This window comes from Vipera berus (genome assembly GCF_964194415.1).
Source record: "Vipera berus genome assembly, chromosome: 6".
NCBI lineage: Eukaryota > Metazoa > Chordata > Lepidosauria > Squamata > Viperidae > Vipera > Vipera berus.
The window spans coordinates 49,630,709-49,655,684 of record NC_138208.1 but is presented as its reverse complement, the minus strand read 5'-3'; the positions used below and the strand labels follow the sequence as shown (position 1 = coordinate 49,655,684).

General features: G+C 38.0%; 1 protein-coding gene across 3 annotated transcripts in view; it reads right to left on the bottom strand.

The window, feature by feature from the left end:
* The window catches only part of ACSS3 (acyl-CoA synthetase short chain family member 3), a 54,717-nt gene extending 30,481 nt beyond the window's left edge, over positions 1-24,236 (bottom strand). For 2 of the 3 annotated variants that reach the window (XM_081330197.1, XM_081330196.1), the window contains exons 1-5: positions 23,880-24,236; positions 14,242-14,386; positions 4,340-4,528; positions 1,443-1,577; positions 1,018-1,158 (exon numbers count right to left, since the gene is read on the bottom strand). In XM_081330197.1, coding sequence (XP_081186323.1) covers positions 1,018-1,158; positions 1,443-1,577; positions 4,340-4,528; positions 14,242-14,386; positions 23,880-24,226 — 957 coding nt within the window. In that variant the 5' untranslated portion in view covers positions 24,227-24,236. Of the gene's footprint in view, positions 1-1,017; positions 1,159-1,442; positions 1,578-3,329; positions 3,362-4,339; positions 4,529-14,241; positions 14,387-23,879 lie in introns of those variants that run through there. The other variant, XM_081330198.1, reaches the window with a different exon arrangement.
* Positions 24,237-24,976: the final 740 nt, after the last annotated feature.

Here is a 24,976-nt window from a genome sequence, read left to right as displayed (position 1 = left end):
TGTGCCTATAACTGCTCTGCTCCTTCTCCTTAACAGAAAGGCATGGGCTAGTTGAGGGGAAAGTATAGATGACCACCACCCCAAAAAAGGCAGCAATATTCACAAAAGGGGGGAATGATTCTGGAACAGGATGAGCAGCAACAATGTTTATCAAGTTGTATCTCAACAATAGCTGGAATAAGAGCTGAAGTAATTGAGCCAGGAAAAGGAAAGAGAAAAGAGAACGCATTCTTCCTTCCCTATTTCCAAATGTTGAAAAAGCCCTAGCCCAGGGGTAGGCAACCCTGGCTCTTTTATGACTCATGGACCTCAACTCCCAGAATTCCTGAGTCAGCATAGCTGACTCAGGAATTCTGGGAGTTGAAGTCCATGAGTCATAAAAGAGCCGAGGTTGCCTACCCCTGCCCTAGCCTGATAAGGTTGAAAAACTCTGCCTATTCCTACTTGCCTAGGTTTCCCCAAACCATCCATTTACATCAAGACTGAATGTATCATAAAATAACAAATGTATTTTAGAGGTCATTTGGTGCCTGCCTACATCTTTTAAGGCAATTAGGAAATGTTTTTGTAAAAATGCCTATGCTTTTAATATTTAGTTATGATGCATAAACGTTCTCTCTTAGATTTACAGCTTTCCTTTCTTCATTCTCGTCTCTGTTACAGAAGGTGGCTCCGTTGCTATACTCTGTCCTCTTGTTCTTATGAGAATTCTTTTATCTTTTGTTGCTATTTCTTCACACACACACAGTAAAATACCACTGATTTTAATCATTATGCCACCAATATACCGAAGCTCAAGCCTTTAATCATCCCTCACTCCATACAGAAGCAAAGTTGTGCCAAATCAGTTAGGAGGATGAACAGAATTTGAATACCAAAACCCCCATAAAAAACTGGGGGTGAAACTAGAAGGGAAAAAATGTCCTGTTTTAATTAAATGAACTTTAATAAAATATTGCCTGATGTGGAGTAGAACTTAACTTGATCACAAATGTTTCTATTGAAATACAGACCTACCTTGGGTGTACCAGTAGTTCCCGATGTATAAAGAATATAAAGTGGATGGTCTGAATGTACAGGAATGGCGTCACATGGCTTTGCTTTGGCCATTTCTTCATTCCAGTCGAAATCACGTCCTGGTTTAAGAGGAACAGCTCCCTGTATACAAGGAGCTAACATTATGTTTTGTAAAACTGCATTTAAGTACACACAGAGAGAAAAGAATAAAAAAAAATAACAAAGCTTCTTTATAGAAGAATTTTAGTAGATATAGTAGCAAATATAAATGTGTATATTTCGAGGCTGTAAAGAGCAGGAAATTCAGATTAAAATGATGAAATGCCACAATCTAATGAAATCAGAGATTGCAATTAGGCTCTTTAGAGAAATATGATTTAAAAGACTAGAGCAATAAGGAACATAAATTTGGTTGCTATAATTACCATATTAGGGCGCCTATAAATCAGAACTCTTTCTGGTTGGTGACTGATCATCTCCAATGCTTTCTCTAGAAGTGGCACATATTCCACTTTTCTTCCAGGTTCTATTCCAAATGTGGATGTTACAACCAGTTTTGGCTAAAAAAAGAGAGTATATTATACATACATATGTATGAATATACATATGCATATGTACATATAGGTGCATACATACACACATACACAAACTCAAATCGTACTAAGCACAAAGATCATACCTCCTTCTCCACAAGCAAAGAATCCATTCAGCATTGAAGAATCCCAGGGTCTTTCCCCCACAATTACATGCATAAATGCTTGGTTAAGTAGAAAAATGATGTGCATGCATTTGCAGCAAAACAAAAGAATACCCTGTTTTCATGTTTAGGATTACAAGTTGTTTCAAGTCTTGGATTCCTCACCCTGTGGCATAAATTTTAAATTTAAATTAAAAACTTTTATTTTTTCCCAATATTTAGTGCAAGCCCACAACACTAAAAAAACTAAGTGGTTCTTAAAAGGTAAAGGTTTCCCCGCACATGCGTGCTAGTTGTTTCCAACTCTAGGGGCTGGTGCTCATCTCCGTTTCAAAGCTGAAGAGCCAGCGCTTGTCCAAGGATGTCTCCGTGGTCATGTGGCCAGCATGACTAGATGCCAAAGGCACACGGAACGCTGTTACCTTCCCACCGTAGTGGTCCCTATTTTTCTACTTGCATTTTTACGTGCTTTCGAACTGCTAGGTTGGCAGAAGCTGGGACGAGTAACAGGCGCTCACTCTGTTATGCGGCACTCGGGAGTCGACCCGCCAAACCTAGGAGTTTTTGCTAATTACATTAAATACAGATTTAGATTGTTCAAAGTGCAATCATTACTAGTAATGTCATATTAATCACAATTTAAAACTTCCCTTATTAGGTATACCCTCCAATGCAGAAGTTCACTAACCAGTCGAACCTTTATTTAGGTTAGTTCAAAAGGTCTCCCAGATTAAAGACTAACTTAGCCTGTACAAATGGCACGGTTCCCAAAAGAAAATATTTATTATTACCAGGGCTTTTTTTCTCATAGAACGCTCAGAACGGAGTTCCGGCACCTTTTTTGGATGGAACCTTGTAGGGAGGGCAAGGTGGGTCATATGACATGTGTGAGTTCCAGCACCTTTTTCTTTTACAAAAAAAGCACTGATTATTACAGTGAAAATGTTTCATCTATACATGTTGCCTGTATATGTATATGTCTGGGTAATTGCATATTGATTGTATCTCTGTATTTCCCTTCAAACTATAACACTGTCTTTGCAAGTATGCAGAAAAGTACAGCATGGGCTACATATATTGTACTTTGGGTCATGTAATAAGGAAGGAGGGCTTAGAATGAAACAGTCAGCAACACTCCAAAACTCTACCCAGCTGCCCTCCCTATGCATGAACAAGATGGGAGGATATTATTTTCCTGAACAGCTCCTAGCCCAGGGGTAGGCAACCTTGGCTCTTTTATGACTCGTGAACTTCAACTCCCAGAATTCCTGAGCCAGCCATGCTGGCTCAGGAATTTTGGGAGTTGAAGTCCACGAGTCATAAAAAAACCAAAGTTGCCTACCCCTGTCCTAACCAAATCTGGTCCATCTTCAATTTTCTCACTTCACCCCCACATAACATTCAATCTTGTTCTGATTTGGGAAAGTTATCCTGTTGATAGGCAAATAGAAAAAGCTCTGAGCCTTTTTATATCCTTTGTTTCCAACATTTCACTGGATTAGGAAGAATAAAAACAAACTCCAAGGATAGTATGAACAAACCAAATTTAATTTTGTCCTGCAGCTAACACCCAAACAAATCATCCTCTCCAGAATCTGAAAGAAATTTCACTCACTTTTACTCCTAGCTTTAAACTATACTTTCTGAATGCTGTTAGTCTAGAGAAAAATAAGAATTAGCCACAACATAATCCTCTGCAAAGCAGGCAAGCACTAGCGCAGAAGAAGTTGGAATTCTTTAACACTATAATTGATGAATATTACCTGTAAAAAAGATAAGAAACAAATTATCTATGGCCTCTGATCACAACATCCAAATTCATTCTAGTGAACGCATTGGGGAATTATCTTTAATAAACTTATTGCTAGAAGATCCAAGGAAATATTAATATTACTGATAAAACCCATTGTTCACTGCTACCATAACTTTTAAAAAATGAATCAATGCGATGACAAAAGCATACAAAATAATTAGCTAGCATCATCCAAAGCAGGATTAATCAACATCGTGTGTACTTGTTTCAGAGTATCTAGCATTTAATAGGCTTCTTGCCTCAGGTGACTTTTTCAGAATAGTTCTGAGTGAAAAAGAAATGAAAACTGGAGGTAATAGATATTATCCTTTCAATAAATATACATTTTATGCTTTATCACAGCATGCAATCTATAGTTCCAATGTGTCCAATGCTAAAAGAAATTGATTTTTGATTGAAAGGTTATATGGATCAGTTAAGCTTCTATTAAAAGAGCATGCTGTCAATGTTTAAATTCTGTCTAAATTCATGCTATGTGTTAAGTTCTTTGAATTTTCTCAAATTCAGAAAAATCAAGAGTTATCAAATTATCTTTCTCATTCAAGCCTAGGTCAGCTTACTTATAAGTAAGTTACTCTTTTAGGTGCAACTTTAGGTATGAAATTACTCCAAAGTAAGTGTAAGCATTTTTTTCAAGGCTGAATAATAAAATACCTATCAGTATTAGTTATTTGTGGTGTGATAAATAACAATACAAATGGAATCAGTTCTGATCTTCTTCCACAATTAAGCTGGGAGAAGGAAAAGTTCGTGTTTAAAATATTTATCATAAGACTGCCATTTTCTCTCAGAACATGGGACATATTTATTACCTTGGCATGATCAATGCGACTAGACAGCTCTTTCGAAGCAAATCCACCAAAAATAAGACTATGTACAGCTCCAATTCTTGCACAAGCCAACATAGTGTACATTGTTTGTGGTATCATTGGCATGTAGATGACAACACAATCTCCTTTCTTCACACCGTGACTCACCATAACACCAGCTAGCTTGGATACCTGGAAAAGTAGCAATTTATGTTTATTTTTCTGTTATCACAGTGTTTTTCTTTTTTAAAAAAAACAAGTTTTATTGGTTTTCCAGTTAAAATCTACATATTTAGAAAGCATCTTAGTGACTGGGTAATCAGAGATTCAGTAACAGAGTTTTCAGTACATAATTCAGGTTACATTATCAAAACATCCTTCTCTATTTCCCTTAACATTTCATACAACAAGTTTAAACTAACGAATTTCTAGAAATAGCATGGTCAGTTAAAAAAATTGTCAATTCAATTTCATTGAGATATATCTATGTCCTGTTATTAAATTTTACCTAATTTTAATTTTAATCATAGTATTCAAATTTACCCTTTAATATCCCAAATAATATTCACAACCCAAATTTCCCTTATTTCATTATACCAAAAAGTGTAGCATGTAACATATACACAATGGCTGAATAGCTATGCTCTACCTAATAAACATTGTTTCACATCTTAATACATCACACGTTATTGATAGGACCACAGCCTATGTTTATCAATCTACATCTACTTACACACAGCCAGATTCTGTTTTAAATTTTACCTAATTCTTAATTCTTAAATAGAATAATCTTAACTTGTTATGTAAAATACAAAAATACAAAAGCAAATAGTAGGAAACAAAGATAAGGGAAAGGGGAAAAGAGAAGTGTGGAAAAGAGGGGGGAAAGAAAAAAAAGTGTTGACTTTCGACTCCCTTTGTTGCAGTAAAATAAGACATTAAACATCAAACCTCAACTTTTTAATTTCCATACTAGTATAAACTAGCCATTTCTGTAACAACAAATCAGTTTAATCAGTAAAACCCAAAATCAAAGTATCATTTTTTTCTACCTCAAGCTCAAAGAGAGAGATTTCCAAATTTATATGGTAAGGGAAGAAACCAAGAATTAATATAAGTTACTGTCAAGATGCTAAAGAAAGAAGGGGTTTGGGTTTACCAGATTTGAAATTATATTTTGATGCTTGTTGATTTCAAATTGTGTTGATTTCAAAACTTAACTATTTAACTATTGTTCAGACTTTATTAAAACAATCCATGTGCTAAAAAGGTAATCCCATAGGGTTAGGCTTATATATTAGTACAGAGTAAGTTTCACTTTGATACAAAATCATCTAGTAAGAGCCACTGAAACTTTCCACAAGCTTTCCAGAATATACAGTATATGGCATGTCCCACCATTTCACATCCATTTTTTATAAAAGAGTGAAAATAAAAGCACATACTCTACCAAAATCTAATGCAAAATATGTATTAAAAATTAAACAGGAGAGTGTAGGTTGTTTATTTAAAGTCAAATCAGTTTCATTTTAATTTCATTCTGTATTTATTATGAATTCTTTGTAAATTTAGAAAGAATTGTAATAAGTTTGTCTCATATTCTTGTGTGTATGTGTACACACACACAAATACACACACAATGGATGAAAACTAATCGAGGAAGGAAGCAACTGGAATTAAAGAGAAACTTCCTAACAATGAGAACAATTAACCAGTGGAATAGCTACTTATCTGAAATGTTATAGGGTCTCCTGCTTAAGCAGGGGGTTGCTACAAGTATTTTTGCATATTTTATTAATATTATTATATACTTAGATTACACTGTTTTCAAATAGCAGTAACAATTTGCAATTTGCGAATAATCCGACAACTCAGAGCTTTTCAACCAGTGGTACGGGTACCACCTATGGTACATTGGCACCTGGCAGATGGTACACATCCATCCTAGAAAAGTGGTAGTGGGGGAGAGAAATGAGCAGAATTGGTGACAGCACCGCACAAGCCTGAGCGAGAGATGGCTGGAGCTGCAGGGCTGTCAGGGCTGAGCGGAAGCACCAGGATCAGCGCCAGGCTCCAGCTGGAGCTCGGCGCTGATCCTAACACTTCTGCTGAGCCTAGAAGAAGCGCCAATCAGCTGGAATGTAGCAGCATCTCCAGGGTCTTGTGATTTACATTCAGATGCTTGGCAACTGATTCATATTTATGATGGGCACAGTGTTCCAGGGTCATGTGAAGTGACCAAAACCTGCTGCAACCACCCAGCAGCTACCAATCCTCAACAGAAATGCTCACAACAATGAAAACCTCGGACAGGAGGAAGAGCGCCACCGGGCGAGCAGTCGTCTTGCTCGGCTGTGGCTTGGGGGGCACTTTTTCCAGTGCCATTGTAACTTCAAACAGTCACTAAGCAAACTGTTGTAAGTCGAGGATTACCTGTACTTCATCACTTTTTTCCTTTTTTTTGGTCATCAAGTTTTTGACACCTTGCTAGGTGACTGGTGGTACTCGGATGTTGCCATATCCTAAAAGTGGTACAATGGGTGAAAAAGTTGAAAAGCCCTGCTATAACTTTTATGCTGGTTGAAGACCAAAAGAAAAATGAAACCAGTTGCAATTACTTATGCACTTATTTCTTGATGCAGATCAATTTACCTCTTAAAATATATCTCTGGTATATCTATTCTTAAAACACTAAGACTGTAATTTATACCACAAAATATTATTCTTTGAAAAGAATTCATATAAACACGGAACTTCAGACTATAAATTCTACATAGAAAAGAGTGTATTTGGCTATATTCTCAATTAGCATCACAAATAAAACTAAGCATCAATACAGATTACAGAATTTGCATTTCATGACATTACATGTTAATGTGCAAGGGTTTCATGGAGAGCTTTTGTAAAAAAAAAATCAAAGACACAAAAATATTTACAAGGCCCAAGGGTATTTTAATTCATTTGTTCTTTGATATAGTCCTTTGTCTTTCTATTATAGGCAATCGACTTGCATTTTATCTTCCCTAGTTTCTAAATAAATGTTGGAAAAACAAAATATCCCTATCCAATATCAGAAAAAAGCAACCTATCAACAGTAAATGTGCTGTCTCTATTTTAAAAATATTAGTTGTAACATACTCTCAGAAAGAAAGAAATCCTTAGCACTCTATATGTACAGTGAGGGCAATATAGCTTATTCCTTTCAAAATGACAAAGCATAGATTGAGTAGATAGATTGGCCTTTTCAAATCCTATATAATGGGGAGAGGAGGGAAATGTGTAACTTGCCCAGAAGGCATTCTAATTTCTATTATTCAATGTTTCTCAAATAATGGTCTAACTATATATGTAGACCTTGATTCTGGTACATAAGGAGAATGTTGTAAGAATACCACTCTTATATCATATTCAATGTTACATATTTGTTTGCAGTTTAATTCAATTCACATATACTCTTATGCATCATTTTCTAAATAGAGGAAATTCTGTATGGCATCAGGGTGAACCAACATTTTTTACACATTTGATCAAGAAAATAGTTCAGTAGCTTTTATCTGGCACAATCCATCAAGATGTATTCGTATAATGGCCCGTATAATGAAGAAAGCTGAGAACCACCTAAATACTTAGATAATGAGTAAACACAATACAATATCCTTAGAAATCAACAATGTGCCTGTCTTTACGAGAACAGTATGTTTTATTTTTTTAATATATATTTCACAGCATGTTTTCATTTAGACTTAAATTGTCAGAATTCTTTTGACCTATCAAAGTTTTATAGCAAGGGCATAAGAAATATATATCCACAAATTTTTCTTCTGTGGCCCCCATATTCACCAGAATTCTGGTGGGTTTCAGCAAACATTTTGACTTTTTTCCAGTATCAGAAATTGAGATAATAATGGGCAAAATGGGTACCTAAAGCTTTGCAGGCACTTAATACATTTATTTCACCTTGTACAATTACTGAAACCTCTTCTAAAATGGGCCCTGGCTCTGCCTACTTCTGGAGTACAAACATCACCATTTCAAACAAAGCCCTCAAGCTACAGTATCTGATATCTTGCCTTGTAGGTACAAGAGATTGTTACACTTTTTTGTCCTTTTTTTAAAGAATGATGGAAATTTTACCTTTGGATTCAATCATTAGAACTTAGAGGAAATTCCTATTTTCTATGTATTAATCTGATTCTTCCATGGGAACCTTTAGTACATTTTTTTTCTTGTATCTTTCACGTAGGCAATGCCCATGAAGTAGCTACTTTGGTTTCTTCTCCTATGAATTCCAGTTAAAATAGCTTCTATCACAGAGTTGGCCTGTCACCAGTGAAGTATGAGGTCTTCCCTCAACTACTCCTCCCAAGAAAGCAGAATTCTTGAAACAGACATTGTTTCAAAAGGAACTTTTATTGAGAGATAGCGATGGCAAGAGAGCAAAGCAAGATCTAAAGTTTTCCCGCACTAATTGCTACATTAAAACATTTGTTTCAAAAACCCCACTCCAGAGTCCAACTGTCCAGTTCGCGTCCAGCCAATCCACAGGTGAAAAGTTGTTATGGGAACCGGAACTGGTAAGGGACGGTTCACAGGCACTTCACCGGATCTCGCAACGGACCGCAGATAAGGCAGATAGCCCCTGGCATATTTCATTCTCCACTTCACACAAGATACATCAAAGTTGAGGAGGGACAAAGCAGGGGAAGCACAAGTCCTCCTCCCAGCAGAAGAAAACCCTCCCCCTCCCACTAGAATGGCAGAGCCCCGAAAAGAAGGATTGAAGAGGTTTCTGGAAGATGGATAGAAGGAGGAGAATGGAGTTTATTTCCAGCTCCTGATTTGGACTGCCTATTCTAAACTAAAAAGTCCATAGACATTAATACTCCATTCTTCTTCAATTAGTACAAGTAGACGGCATTACTTCTCCTCCATGAAATCAAGCCACTGGCTCGCAATGACATAAGCAATAGAGAGGCTTATTTTTCTCCCCCACTGAAGGTACATTCTAGATATGTATTACATAAGCAATGGGAGGAAGAAACAAGAAAAAAAGTTCTTTGAGAAGTGAAACAGTACAGAATGCTCACTTAATTAGTCATCTGGAGGTTGCAGCTATTTCTTCTACTGAAAAATTACAGTAAAACATTTATCCTGAATATTGATTTGAGGAAAAGGCATAAACCTAAATAATAGGCATATTACTGTGCCTCCTAGATGTCCTGGGAGATAAATTTGAATAAGTAGTTTACATGTGCTAGAATATTAAAGTGGAAAAAGCAATTTAGGAGACAGAGAGTGAAAATCCAAAATGGAAGAACCACCAAAAGTAACCAAATTCTACTGCATTTGTAAAATAGAAAGGAACGAAAGGAACTATTGGTCTACTTACATTAAACACAGAAGGATGTCATTTTATTTATTGTGGAGCGTGCCTGTAAAACTGATTTCAACCTTGATCTGTTCCTTCCATAAATACATCCAGATTGTTTTCTGGGAAATAATATAGAAGTGCTCTATCACTGTCATCTTCTAGAAAATATTCCCCAGTCTAATGCACTAGAATTTTTGGTCTCACATTCAGATATTAAACAGGTTTGTCCCTGCTTACTTGTTCAAAGTCAGATTAAATTAGCCATGTACCTGGTCTGAAAAATATATTATTCAAAAAAAGTATTTTATAATACCGGTATATAATGTTAGTCAAGAATTCAATACAACCAGACAAAATAATAAATTGTCTCATGTTAATGTGTTTTAAATCTTTGTATCTGTGTATCAGTAAATTAATGGCATCTAAATCAGCAAAACCAAGTAAACACTTTAAATATTGATAATTATAAATTAAGGAAATATCAAACATCAACGTATTCATTACATGTACCTTTTGCTTGGTGTCATATGGGCAAAATGTTAATTTGGAAGAGCTTAAAGATTCTATCTTGCTTATAGTCGGTTGAGTATACTTGAGGTAAACTGGGCTCACACCAATATGCTACACATGATCGTGTATCTAATTCAAAAATGGAAAATTGAGACTATTTTCAAATTATGCAACCTGATAGAGCAAAAAGGCTTTTAAAACAAAGTTCTTACAACTCTCTTTTAGGAATAAAAGAACAATTCTCTTTTAAGAATGAAAAAAATCATAATTTATTGAGACTTTTATTATTATTCTTACCCAGGTTTTCATCCATTTGTAAGAGCATGAAGAGCAAACATTAATTATATTTGGTAATTGTGATTTTTCTTAGAAATTTCCTCACATTCTTATATTACATAAACGCACTTTCTCAATCTTCTTTAAATAAGTCTCTGTGATATGGGCCCAATCAGTATTCATTCAGAATCAGATCGTGGATGGGTGTTGCTTTCTTATTTGCTACCATGGCATTTGCTGTGCCAGGAATGATTTCAAAATTGAGCTACCTGAACTGGAAGATCTGGAAGACATCAACAATCTGATGGATTTAGATCTAAACCTGATTGGTTACACAAAACCAGGGCTTTTTTCCTCATAGAATGCTCAGAACGGCGTTCCGGCACCTTTTTTTGGCAAAAAAAGGTCCCTCTATTGGCTTTCGAAAGCCTATTGCCAGGGGTAGGCAATCTTGGTTCTTTTTTATGACTCATGGACTTCAACTCCCAGAAATCCTGAGCCAGCCATGCTGAGGGGAAAGAGAGAGGTTTCCAAGCTGAGCCACTCTGGCTCAGGAATTCTGGGAGTTGAAGTCCACGAGTCATAAAAGAGCCAAGGTTGCCTACCCTGCACTAGAGGAGGACATTAAAATTATTTACAAGGTTACTTCTTTAGGAACTAAACTTTTAGAATCTAAAACAGCTAATTCAAAAAAGCCAACAGGAAAGAACCTCACATTTTTCATCTGCTTCTGTCTTTTGGAAGGTAAAATTAGATAACAAAATAATCTATTTCCTATGTTAACGCCTCTGCAATGAAATCAATAATGGTAACAGGAAAGAAATGAGAAAAATTTTTCTCAATGTAATATGTCTAATTTAGCTGATGCTAGAAAAAAAATAGTATCTTTTGTACAAACTCTATTACAACTAAACCACTTTAAATTAAACAATTCTTAAGAATTAAATATTCTTAATTTGGACTTTACTTTTACTGTTTGGACTGTTGTGTGTTTTGAAAAATAGATTATTTAGAATCTAGTTATGTTGCACTTCAGTCTTTAAATAATTAACCTAGTATATACATAACAATATATGATGTTTTCCATGGTGAGGTTAACATCAATAACAACATTTATTAAAAAGGCTAAAATAATTTCTGGTGGTATTATCTGTACATTAAAATTTTGTTTAGTCACAATCTTCACTTTTCACATTCTGGACAAGCAGTGGTCATGTATCCTAGCAAAAGATGTTACATACGTGCATAAATGTAGTCAGTAGCATATGCCTTTTTAAAAATATCAAAAATGTAAAGAAACAAAAATAAGTCCAAAATATCTGTATTACATCCAGAAATGCCAACTTTGCAACCAATATTTCTCATCCATAACTATGGCACCCTAAGGATACCTGCATACATGCAAATGCTTCTCTGGGATCAGTAACGCAGCAGGGATTGCTTTTTTCTTCCAGTAACAGATTGCTGGGAAATACCAAACATGGCCTTGAGAATTCCAATGTTTGTTACAAATTTTTCTGGATGTGGTTGGAAAGAGGCCTAGAAATGCCAGCACAAATACATCACACTTGCTGAACGTGCACACGCAACTAATTACAATCTTCAATTATATGTGATATATCTAAAATGAGATGGGCTGTCTCAACTGCAACTTGCAAACCATTCTGTTTTGCAGCAAAACAATCCAAGACAAACTGATCAGCAGAGCTTAGAGAGGACTCATTAACACAATTTTTGAGAAGAAAAGAAACAGAAGGACAGTTTAACATCTTCCAGTTGATGTTATGTTATGTAACATCTTCTGAGAGTTGAAGTCCATGAGTCATAAAAGAGCCAAGGTTGCCTACGCCCGGCCTATTGGCTTTTGAAAGCCAATAGGAATTGCTGCTGAGCATGCCAAAAGACCCAGCCGGCAAACGTTGCACAGGCAAGTTGTCTGCAGCGAAGGCAGGAACTTTGCACCCCTCCCTGCTGCCCAACTACACCATCTCAACTAGGTAAATAAGATATTATTTGCAAATAGGATGGCAATAAACAATTTAGGCTGCATTTACATCAGGGCTTTTCAACCTTTTCAGAAATTGTACCACTTTTAGGATATGGTAATATTCAAGCACCACCAGTGCTTAACAAGGTGTTAAAAACTTGATGACTAAAAAAAGGGGGGGTATTTTGGGTTTCATTGGTTAGATTCATTTATTGTTATAAAAATGGCTAGTTTATAATATTATAGAAAAGCAAAAAGTTGAGGTTCAATGTTAATGCTTCCTTCTACTCCTGCAACAGAGGAAGTCAGAAGTCAGTGCCTTTTCTTTTTCCCTTTTCCCCCTCACTTTTCCCTTTTTCTCTCACCCTTCACTTGCAAAAGCCCCCCCCACTCTCACACTTTGCTCACAAAAGCCTCCAGTCGCTATCACTCACTCCTCCGTCTCTTTCAAAGGCACCTCGTTTAGTCTCTCCCCCACTTACTCCGTCTCTTTCAAAGGCCTCTTGCTCGCTCACTCACTTACTTCCCCGTCGCTTCCAAACGCCATTTGCTCGTTCACACACTCACTGCCCCGACGCTTCCAAACGCCATTTGCTCGTTCACTCACTTACTTACTGCCCCATCGGTTCCAAACGCTTCCAAACGCCACTTTCTCGCTCACTCACTTACTGCATTTGGAAGCGACGTGGCAGTAAGTGAACGACTGCCGGTGCTGGAGGCCATCAGCTGTTTGGCACTGGAGACTACTGCCACAAGAAACACAGCTCTGAGTTGGGGTTCGGAGCAGCTCCGGGTGGGGGCTCAGCACGGGCCAAGGAATGGCAACTGCGGGGAGGATGTGGTGAGAGGAATCCCTGCAGTATGTGGCTCCGAGCCACAGGGGTGAGGGTGCAAAGGACAGGCAGCGATGCCGTAGCAAGACACCGGCATCGCTCCCAGTGACAGCACCTCTGAGTTACGGAACCTTTTGTTTTTTGAAAAAAAAACACTGCACAGAACTATTTCTATAGTTTTCCAGATCTGGCCTACAGTCAATCTACACTCAATCTTTATTGAAACAATAACCTACTGTATATATGTAGGACTAAGACAAATGCAGTCTGAAAACGTATTTAAAGCTGTTCATATTAAATACAGAAGTATACAAAGAAACCACTACACAGCTTTGTAGTTTGATCATCTCCACTCATACAGCTCTTCCAGTATACAAACATTACATTTACATTCAGCTCAATATTCAGTACAAATTAATTATACATCTTCTGATTCTATGGTAGAAATCTATAATTAAAGACAGTCTTGTAATGACTTTCAATTGTTAACCTGCTGCACTGTCGTGTTACATGTAATTAAACTGAAAAGATTAAAAATAGTAAATAGCCACAGCAGGGGACAGCATCTCTCTGACCTCAGCTTATCTCAAAAAGTTAAGTACCGGTAAATTCAGACATGGAGGGCACTCGTATAGAAGGTCCCCAGGAACTTTCAGGGGTGCAAATTAAATTGGGAAACCACATCTACTATGATCCAGAAAACAACATGGATGTATCTGAACAGTCATCAGGAGTCAAACTCAAATCAAGGGAAACTTTATGAGAAAACAAACAAGATATATGGCTCAGTGATAGAACAAACTCAGTAACCCACACCGAGCAACCATGTCTGTTTCAAAGGAACTCTGACAGAATTTATGTATTTGAAATTATCTGTTTTATCATTTTTTTTGTCATTCAATTATATATATATATATATAAAACATACCTGTTCAAGAGCTTCATTGTAAGTTATAAACTCTTTCACATTTGTTACAGGACTGTCATAGATAATAGCAATTTGATCCCCTTGTCCATTCCCAATATGGCGGTCTAGAGCGTTATAACAAATATTCAGCTCTCCTCCAACAAACCTAAAAAAAAGAAAAATGGATTGGAAAATTAGATTTAAATATCACTATGTAGTGAGCATTTGATTAAATAATAAATCAATTTTTCTTTCCTGGTTTTTTCCTATTTGTGTAACATCACAAGAATTAACAACACAAAACATTACATATAAGTATATTGTACTAACAAATTAATTACAATTCCTATATAATATCCAAAGAAAGAATGTGTAGATGTCTAAACTAACCCCATTTTATATTAGAATTAAGTTACTGTGCAGAAATATGTATATATTACGCTAAAGCACAAGCAGAAAATGTTGATATAGATTTTGAGTATTTGATTTTGAGATTCACAGCTGATTTTGGAGATGTTAACCTAGAATCCTGATTACATACACCGAGACAAAGAATCCAGGTGACAAAAGAAATATATGCTTTGTGGCATAGAACTTCAGAATGTAACCTAGTTATCCAGTAAGAGATCTATTTATAAGTGATGGCACTAAACTTGGCACATTCAGCAAGAAAAAGATTTCACGATCCATAATTAACTCCAGGGTTCACAGTCTTCATTTTTATTGGCTAAGAGGGATTTCAATTGTGTGTTTTTTTTTTCACAATCAGGATCCTTTAGCCTAAATAACTTAAGTTGCAAAGAAAGTAAAGTCGAAGGAAAAAAGAATAGCAGATCCCTGAGATATGTTTACTTTTAACATCCAAGTACAATTTGTATTCATGTTACAAAAAGTTGGTGATAGGAGAGAAGACTGCAGTGTCCTTTAAAAGACATATCAACAGTGTCCTTTAAAAGACATATCAACGAGCAGAAAGGCTGTGTGGCTCAAAATACAGTGGATAAAATACTTTCACCAATTGAAACATTCCTTTCTTTAGAACTGCAAATTAAAAGTGAAAAGCTCTAACTGTATTTTTGTGGCCAAATTATGTAGCTCGTGGACCAAAACCTGAATCAATGGTAAATTAAACATAACAACTTCACAGACTGTTTCATAGGTCTTTGGAGAGAGAAGGTCGCCAAAATATTTCCTTAAAATATTTATATCCTTCTCATCCTTCAGAAGAGGTGAACACAGCAAAACAAGAATTAACAACACAAAACATTACGTATAAGTTAAAACTCAAATGGCACCAAGTTACTGCAAAAGGAAAGAACAATAAAAAATTAAAAAATTAATTCAACTAAAATTAATTTAATAAAACTACCATTTACACTTCAAATAATTCCCTCTTCTGGAGGAGGTTAACTAATTTACCTTAGACTGCAAGATAAGATGAGATGGGCTAAATCTCAGGAAATCCCAATCCTTCCCACTGCTTTAATAGACCTTTAATAAACTGAAAGTCTATGGCAGGGTAACAAAAGGGGCAAATAATGTCACTTTCATTATGAGATCACAATGCAACTGACATGAGTTATATAAATTCCATCAGTAGCATTGCCTTGACTACATAAACTACATGTTATCTGTGAAGTGATGTTATGACAGAGATGGTGGGACAGCTATAATATGTGTTTCAAATCTTTGCTTCCACTGTGTAGCAACTTTCACCTATGGAAAAGTTTGCCTTTCACAATAGCTGCGCTCTGGTACACCAGACCATCTGACATTAGGTATCCACAACCCTGCTGGCCTTTTGGAAAGCCACTGAGACCTTGCTATGTTCCCAAGCATAGGATAGGAAGTTAATTGAATTGCTTGCTGATTTCCTCATCTGTTATAGTATACTTCCCATTGCCTTTGCTTGTTATTTTTATTTTGTAAGTTGTATGTTTAAAAAAAACAGTTTAGCTGACCAAACTCATGTTTGCAAGATGGTTGCCTTTTAAATTGATGAAAGAAATCAATAACAATTGTTGCTGTTGTTTACCATTCTGAGTTTTGTTATCTCTGTCCCTAGCTTTCACTCATCCTTGGATCTATTTTCAATCTCACCACAAGAAGCAAATTACCCCTTTCCTCACAGGTCTATAAAGACATGTCTATTGAACAAGTAACTATTGTGTACCCACTTCTTCACAGCCAATTTTAACATTTCAAAACATACATAAGCTTCACAAGCTTCTTTGAGATTTATCTAAATTACTTCTATCAAGGTACAAGGAAGAAAGGACAATCCAAGATTTACTCCCCCATTGTTACAAATGAAGGACAGCCGCATCTCATCCTCCTTATTTCTGCACATACATAATGGGAACATTGGTCAGGAAGGGTTTTGCTTGGCAGAAAAGATTTATATGGAGAGACACACTAAAGTCAGGAGCTGGGGCGAGAGAGTTCTTTGTACACTATGGGCTACCTCAGCACGTACATTCCAATCAAGGTAGAGATTTCAAAAGCAGGCTTGTCAAACAACTATTGGACATATTGGGCATTCGAAGGTCATGCACCACCCCCTATCATCCACAAGAAGACCCACAGTCTGAGAGGTTCAATCGTACCCTTCATGACATGCTGGGGACGCTGACCGCAGAACAGAAGCAACATTGGACACAACATATTTCTACTGTTGTACATGCATATAATAGCACGAAAAATGATGCTACTGGGTATTCTCCATATCGACTCATGTTTGGCAGGGAGGCTTGACTGCCAGTAGATATAGCATTTGGCATTTCAATGGACGAAACCTCATTTAGGTCACATTTCAATTATGTAGACAGGAGGAGGAATTTGAAGATGGCATATGAAAAGGCCTCAGCTGTTGCAGAGGTTTGAGAACAGAGAAATGAGAGGAACTATGACCTGAAAGTAAGGGTTCAGGATCTGCAAAAAGGCGATCAGGTATTACTGAGGAATCTGGGTCTCCCTGGGAAGCATAACCTGGCAGATCGATGGGGTTCTCAGCTATACATTGTCAATGAGAAGTTACATGGATTGCCAGTGTACCGGATTCGACCAGAAGGGAGCCCAGGGCCATTGAAAGCATGGCACCGAAATCATTTACTGCCTTTAAACAAGGCAATACAAGCCTCTGAGTCAACTGTTTCAAAAGCAACTGAAACTTGCTCAATCAGGAGAAGACCACAGACTCAAGCACAACCCCGATTCACCCATGGAAGGAGAAAAGGAGGAGGAAGAGGGTTGTATGGGTTGGTTGTGGTCATTGGAAAACATTGGAACAACTCCCTCTGCATTGGATACTGAAATGGGGCTTGAACAGCTTAGACCAGATGCGCCTGAGTCTGTACTTAAAGCTTGGGAATGGTGAGAAGCTCTCAGAGAACCTGAGGCAGATGAGCAGTCTGAGGAGCCGCTGGAACAGGAGGAAGTGCTGTTAGCTCCAGAGGCCCCAGGCTGGAGGAGTCTATTGAGATAGGCCTAGTTATTCCACATGCTTCACAATCGCCAGAATTAGAGAACATCCTCCAGCCCTGGAGACCTTTGGGGGTGCAAAGGTATAGGAGGATGACTCTCGCATTATAGCCAAGCTCAAAGTACAAAGACCAAAACAGGTGATACACCCAATTAGAAGATTGACATATGATGCTCTGGGCCACAGCACAGAAGAAGTAATACTCACTGCTAGACGAAATTCTGATTTACCTCCGGACACCTCAAATTCTTGATAAGTATTTCTCATTCTTTGGGGGACGAAAGAATTTTTGGGTGTGGGGGAGGCGAGATTGGGGCTGACTGAGAAGCTTTGCTGGAGCCCTGCCGATTCGGCAGGGAAATGAGGAGCTCCGGCAGCTGCTGGTCTGGCGGCAGGGGGTGGCCCTTGGGAGGGATCAAAAAGGAGGAGGAAGTCGACTGGGAGGAAGAAAAAAACAGGAAGGTGGTGATTTTTGGACATCGGGGAAGCAAGTGGGACAAAGAGAGAGAGAGAGAGAGAGTAGGTTGCTGGAGTTTTTTTGTTAAGAATAAGCCAGGTGGAGAGAGAGAAAGAGAAAGAGAGAGAGAAAGAAAGTGGGGTGTGTGTCCTTTTCTTTTTCTTTGTTGCAGGCAAGTCGGACAGAGGGGGGTGAGTGGAGTCTTTTACCTTTTTTTCTTCATTGCGGGCAAGCTGGACGAAGAGAGGGAGAGAGGGTAGATCGGGAAAGTTTTACTTTTTTTCCTTTGTTGGTGTAAGCTGGGCAGAGGAAGAGTGAGGGAAGAGTTTGATCAGTTTGAATGTATTTTTAGTGGGGAAAAGTTAGAGGGATGGGGGGAAATAGAGTGGTTTCTGTAGAACCAGCTGGAAAAGGCAAAGGAGACAGAGAAGGGAAGGATTACGTGGAGTGAGGGCAGAAGGAGAGATGAGGAGAAGGGAGGTCTCTGTGAGCTCCAGAGAGAAATTGATCGCCTGCACTCCACACCAGCTGCTGTTACCAGGGTCTGACTACCATTATCCCCTGTAAGTTGTTACTGCCTGAGATCGACCATCATCACCTCACGTGAGTGGCTGCCGACCGTGACTGAGCATCAATGCACTATGTGCCCGTTAGGCAGAGGTGCCAAAGTGAGAGACCTTTTTGGACCGGCAGCCAGGTCAAGAGGAGGCCAGGAGGGCCCAGACTTCAGCGGTCCCTACGGGGATGGTGCTACAAAAGTATTTTTGAAACTGCATTTGCATGAAAGAAAATAAAGATAAGCTTTATTTAAGAAAAAACACCATGAAGGGAAAGCCTAAATTACTTACCTATAGCAAAGCACCTGTAGCATGTTCTTCTCTATTAGACAGAGAGAGAGAGAAATTAAGAACCTGAACAGTGCCAGTCAGACTCAGGGGGGAAAAAAGATAACTAGAGGAGAAAAAAGATGATAAGCAACAGAGTCTCAATGTCACTAATAAGAGTCATGATGTTTTACACTAGGAAAACAAATTTTCTAGAGAAAGAATCCCTCAAACTATCTCTAGATTAGCCCCTATAAACAATAGTTTTATAACTTCAAAAGGCCAATGTATGACAAGTTAATTTTCAACAAGTGATTCATGCATGGTGACTATAAGGTGTGCTCATAGGGAGTGGTTTAGCCAATTGCTATTTATGTGTTTATAATTTATTACATTAGAACAGGGCTGTCAAACTCGTAACATCACGTAATGTGTCATAATGTATCGTGACTTTTTTTGCCATTGCCAGCAATAGGATAGGTGCAGTTTCGCAATGATGCATCCATCCCGCTGGCTGGCAGTTTGACACCCCCGTATTAGTATATCCCTTCCGATTTTAAAAGTTTCGTTGCAATTTACAAAAAAATTAAACAGTAGGGGAAAGCAATCAATAAAACATGCATTCAAATGTTATATAAAATACAGATGAACAATAACAAAATATAGCACAGTAATTCTCCAAGTGTGGTCTGCAAGCTATTGGAGATGCATGGTGCTCCAGAGGTGATCTGCTACAACTTCACACATTCAACAGCCTCAGCAGATTTTCCCAGCACCATTTCCAGATGAGCATTGCTGGAAATGGCAAAGCAGAGCTGAAGGCCAAGGTGGTCTCTGGCCAGTGAACTGCTAATCCATTTCTAATAGTCTGATCAGAAGAGACTGACTTGAGCCTGTTTGCTGCCTCAGCCCCCACCTGAAGTGATAGATAATTTTGAACTTCATTTTTGATTTTGAGGTTAGTTTAAAAGGGCCTTTAAAACTGATAAGATGGGAAGGGATACAAATGCAACTCTGCCCATTTACTTTATGTGTCAAAAAGGTGAATTACTTTGCTTTCAAAGAAAAAAAAATATAATGAGAAATTTGTTTAATTGGACTGTTCTTGCAGTTTCCAAACTTGCGTTTTGTGGTCCCAAATTGCAGAAATGTTGAGAGATGCCGCCTTAGAAAATAATAGCAGCAATAAGAACTTGAAAATATAAGAACAGCATTATACATTATTAAAAGATCTCTAAAAATGAAATTGCTTTTCCTGGCCTAGAAAAGATGGTGTGAGATGTTCCTCACTGGAGACAGCATTCCAAAGCCAGGAAGCCATCACTGAAAAGCCATCCATTCAGTTAATTAACTGATGAATGGAATCATCACTCACGGCATACTCCATAGCAGGACACTCAGAACATGCCCTCCAAAGATTACTTTAAGCTATAAGTAGGATTATATGAAAATAGCAGTCCTTCAGAAATTCTACTCTCTCGCAGTGCAAGGTCTCTACAATTAATACCAGCATTCTGAACTGGGATTGGAAATAATCTGAAACAGTCAGTGAAATAGTAAGGAACTGATATCATATGTTCATATTGTCTTCTTGCAATTTTTGTACAAACTGATATTTCTGAGTCTGAAAAAGAAATTGCCAGGGTAGAGTTTATCCAAATAAGGTCATAGCTGATGTACCAGCTTATGTAAGATAAAGGTGCTTCTTGCCAAAGAGGCCACTTACTTAATTTAATACTCAAACCAGGCTCTGGTTCAGCAATTTTATTGCCTCATCTAAATCTAAGGTTAGGAAAAAGGTCAATCTGGGTGTCATCATCATACTAACATTTTACTCGAAATCATCTCACTCAGTGGTTTCACATAGCTGATGGACGAGAGGAGTAAAACAGAACTCTGTAGAATTCCACAACATAAATGCCATGCAATTAAACAGAAATACGTACTGGTTTCTCTCGACTAAATTTAAATTTCAACATTGACCCACTCACTCATAGCTTAGCCAAGCTCTCCAGAAGGATACCATGACTGATACTATCAAAAAGCCACTGAGTGGTGACAACTCCACCACCTCACTATCTTTCTTTTGACAAAAAGTATCCAACAGGACAACGGTCAATTCAATGTCAAAACCAGCTCCAAACCCTATTTACAATGGAAGTAGAAAACTAGTACCACCCAATAATGTTTAATTAGCCACTACACACTCAAACGTTTTATCCAAGAAGATTTTAGCTAGATTTTCTGGATTCAATTATGGGGTTTTTTCTAGGAAGTTGTCTCATTATGATCTTTTTTTTAATAAAGATGCACTACTATTCTTGTTGGGAAGAAATTATAATTTCCATGCTTGAACTAAGCATGTCTAATACATGAAATATATTATGGTGGGCAAGAAGCAAGCAAAAATATGCTAACCAAACTCAACAAATATCCAAATCACCAGGTCTTCATAAAGTGAAACCCATTCAAAGAAATCTGAATGCGGGTCCTAAACATTTTTATGGCTTGAACTGTCAGAATGGTAGATCTTGATTCACTTTATATTTGGTGAATTGTGTCTCAAAGCGTCTACTCAACATGTCATATTGGGAGCAGAATAAGATATCCAGCTAGGTCAGATTTCAAAAGGCACCACACCAAACCATTCAGAAAAGATCTGCTGCACAAGAAGAAGAGGACTTAAGGATGATAGCGAAAGTTACTGTCTTACCACATCACTCACAGCTTAGATGGGTATAAGGCTGAACAAATTCTGTTAAGTGGGAAAGAATGTTCAGAAGTAATCATGTCAACAATGCTAGAGATCTTAGTATTCAGATCTTTGAAGGAACTCAACCAAACTCCCTGGAAAAAGCTCCAGAGCTTCTGGAATCCACTGAAATCAATCATCCTCCATAGGTAGATGATTCTATTACATATCCACATTCAGTTGCAAAAAGAAACATTTGTCATTTAAATCTCAACCGGAAGTGATGTAACTAGGCAGCAGATATAACAGACAACATTTTCAGACATTTCCACTAGGGGAAAAAAATAGTCCAGAGACCTACTACTGGTGATGGACCAGTAAAAAGCTGAGACCAACCCACAATTGAAATACCAGCTATGTAGTCCTGAACATTCCTGCTAAGATAGTCCTATTGCTGGAAGCTAAAGTTACCTAGAATTAACATTTTAGGAGAGGATCTTCACCAGCTCACATAGGGAGACTGTTGGGTGGCAGGATGGGTGGGCAGAATTGCCAGTCTAGTCCACAGGCCCCACCCAAAACTAAACAGTAGAAAGAGTTTCTACAGGCTACAGCAACTCTTCCTACACAAACTGACTTTGAGTGACTGGCCCAAGGTGACTTAGCTGACTTTGTGCCTGAGGTGGGATTAGAACTCATAGTCTAGTCCAGGGGTAGGCAACCTCGGCTCTTTTATGACTCATGGACTTCAACTCCCAGAATTCCTGAGTCAGCTGACTCAGGAATTCTGGGAGTTGAAGTCCATGAGTCATAAAAGAGCCGAGGTTGCCTACCCCTGGTCTAGTCTGATATCTTAACCACCACACCAAAGCCAGTCGTTCTCTCTCAGCCTTAGGAAGAAAGCAATAACGAACCACTTCAGAAATTTTTCTAAGTAAACTGCAGGGACTAATCCAGGCAATCACCAGGAGTCAACACTGACTCAAAGACACTTAAAAAAAGCCTTCAAGCACTATTCATCCTATAAACTAGGAGGCAATATCTACGTAATATAGTTAAAGAAATTCAGAAAAAAAGAAAATGTAACCTCTTAGGACCAGTACAACAACAACTAGTGCAACTACAACTTTTGTACATTATTCCTCACTCTACATACAAAATGGCAAAACAGAGTACCGTATATGATAAGGCTTTCAGCAAGTCTCAGGTCAGCAGTGGGATTTTTTTTTCTTTTAATCTGTCAACACAGAAGTTGTTGACCCAATAAGGTTGTTATATTTGCCAACAGAAATGTGTATTTCCAAGAAACAGCAAACTAATAGCAATAATACTCCATGAATCATATTAAAAATAATTTCCAAATACCAATTCAATATAAAAATGCCAGCAAGCGAGTATGGTTTGCCCATTTTACTCAGTATCAATATAGGAGGAATATTTGTTCAGGTTACTTAAGCTCAGGTTACTTGTCCCTAATCAGAAAGGTTAAAACGTTACAACAACTTTCCCCTAGCCAAGGTTTTTCCACCTTCGCTAATCAGCATGATCATTAGTGTTATTGAAAGCAGGACAAACCTGTTTTTTCAGAGCTCAGCTATAACAACAAAAAAGAAAAAAAGAGGCAATTAAAGACTGATATCATCCATAGTGTAACCACTTTTAATTCCAAGTTTCCTACAATCAGTGCTTTTTTTGTGTAAACAAAAAAAGTGTCGGAACTCACACACGTCATACAACCTTGCCTACCCTACAAGGTTTACCTTTGTAGTTGAAAAACCCCTTCAATTTTTAGTGTATCTAAAAGGCTAGGAGTTAGTTCAAGGTAAATTAATACTACTAACGTTACCATGCACTGTATGGCTTTAAATTACAAGAAGGCATTTTATTAATCTGTTGGGACATTTACCACTGGCATACCCATTCAGTTTAATGAGTGGAAATGTCAGCTTTCTGTGTGGAATGAAATTGGCCCCATAAAACAATTTCCTGAAATTTCCTGAAATTAATGTTAACGCCTTAACAACTGTATGGTCGGCAGAAACTCCACAGGTGTAGTTTTTTTCCAAAGACGCGGGGACTAAAGGGCGTGCAGTAAGTTTCCCCAAAGTTTCAGCCAACGAGCTGAAGAAACCCGGGTACTTTTATGACGCTCCTTTTTATGACGTCGGCAGAGTAAGAGTTAAGCGAGCGTCGTCGGCCACTCACCAAGAGGTGCTAAAGCGATCTTTCCTTTCCATGGTTTTATTCCACGGCTTGTGCCACGTGATGCCTTGAGCGGCTTCGGCCCAAAGTTGCTCCGGCTCCTCCACCGACTTCTTGAAAATCCTGCCATAGTGATCTGCGACAGACGCGGCTGCCTGGGAGACGAAAGTGCTGGCTATGTGAAGGGGGCGACTGTGAGGAATCCCCCCTGCCCAGGAGCTCGGAAACCGCAGCAGAAGAAGCTCTTTGCTTGGCCGTGTGACACACCCGTGTCCGCCGGTCGATCCCCGACAGACGCGGCTACAGCAGACAATTTTCTGCAGCAAACTTCTTTTGCCCTGAACTACCATGTTCCCTGGAGTCGCCCCGTCCCGTGTTGTAGCGGGCGGGTGTGTAAGTGTACAACTAAAGGAAGACCGCCCCCTTCAGTAAACTAAAAGTATACAAGGTTTTTTTTCCCCCAAGTCAATACAAAAAGTCGAGCTGGATTTCTGAACAAGGAAAATTGCTTGTCGATCTTAGTTTTGCAAATGAACAAATTTACAGTGATTTGCAAAAGTCCAGTCCGGGCTTTGTTCTTACTTCCCAAATCCTCTCCCATTTGTTGAAAAAAAGCACTAGTTACATTGCATATAACGTTCCTCTTTCAACTCGTCCCAATTTGGCTTGTAACCCTTCATCCCTTAAGATTTTTCTTGTTGCAGATACTGCTAGTTTTTATTTCTCCTTCGGCTGTACCTAGAAGTACTTCCTTTAGTTTAGAAAATTAAAGGATTTAATCAACCTTATCCAAATCAGGATGTTTAAATCCTGATCAGAACGGTCATTCTGTTTTTCAATGACTTAAGAGCTTCTACTGTATTCTTTTTAAAATATATTAGTATTAGCACATTAGCATTCCTGGAACATGCTTACAGATTATGTTTTAAAGCAGTCATATAATTCCTGATTTGAAAAACAGGGACAAAGTATTATGCCATATTAAATGATAATTAGGATTCTATTTACATTGGACACAGATCAAGGCAACCTTTGCTCAGAATAAACAAGTTCTTAAGGCTGAGTTTTGCTATTAGTAAGCGGCTGACAAGTGAAATGTG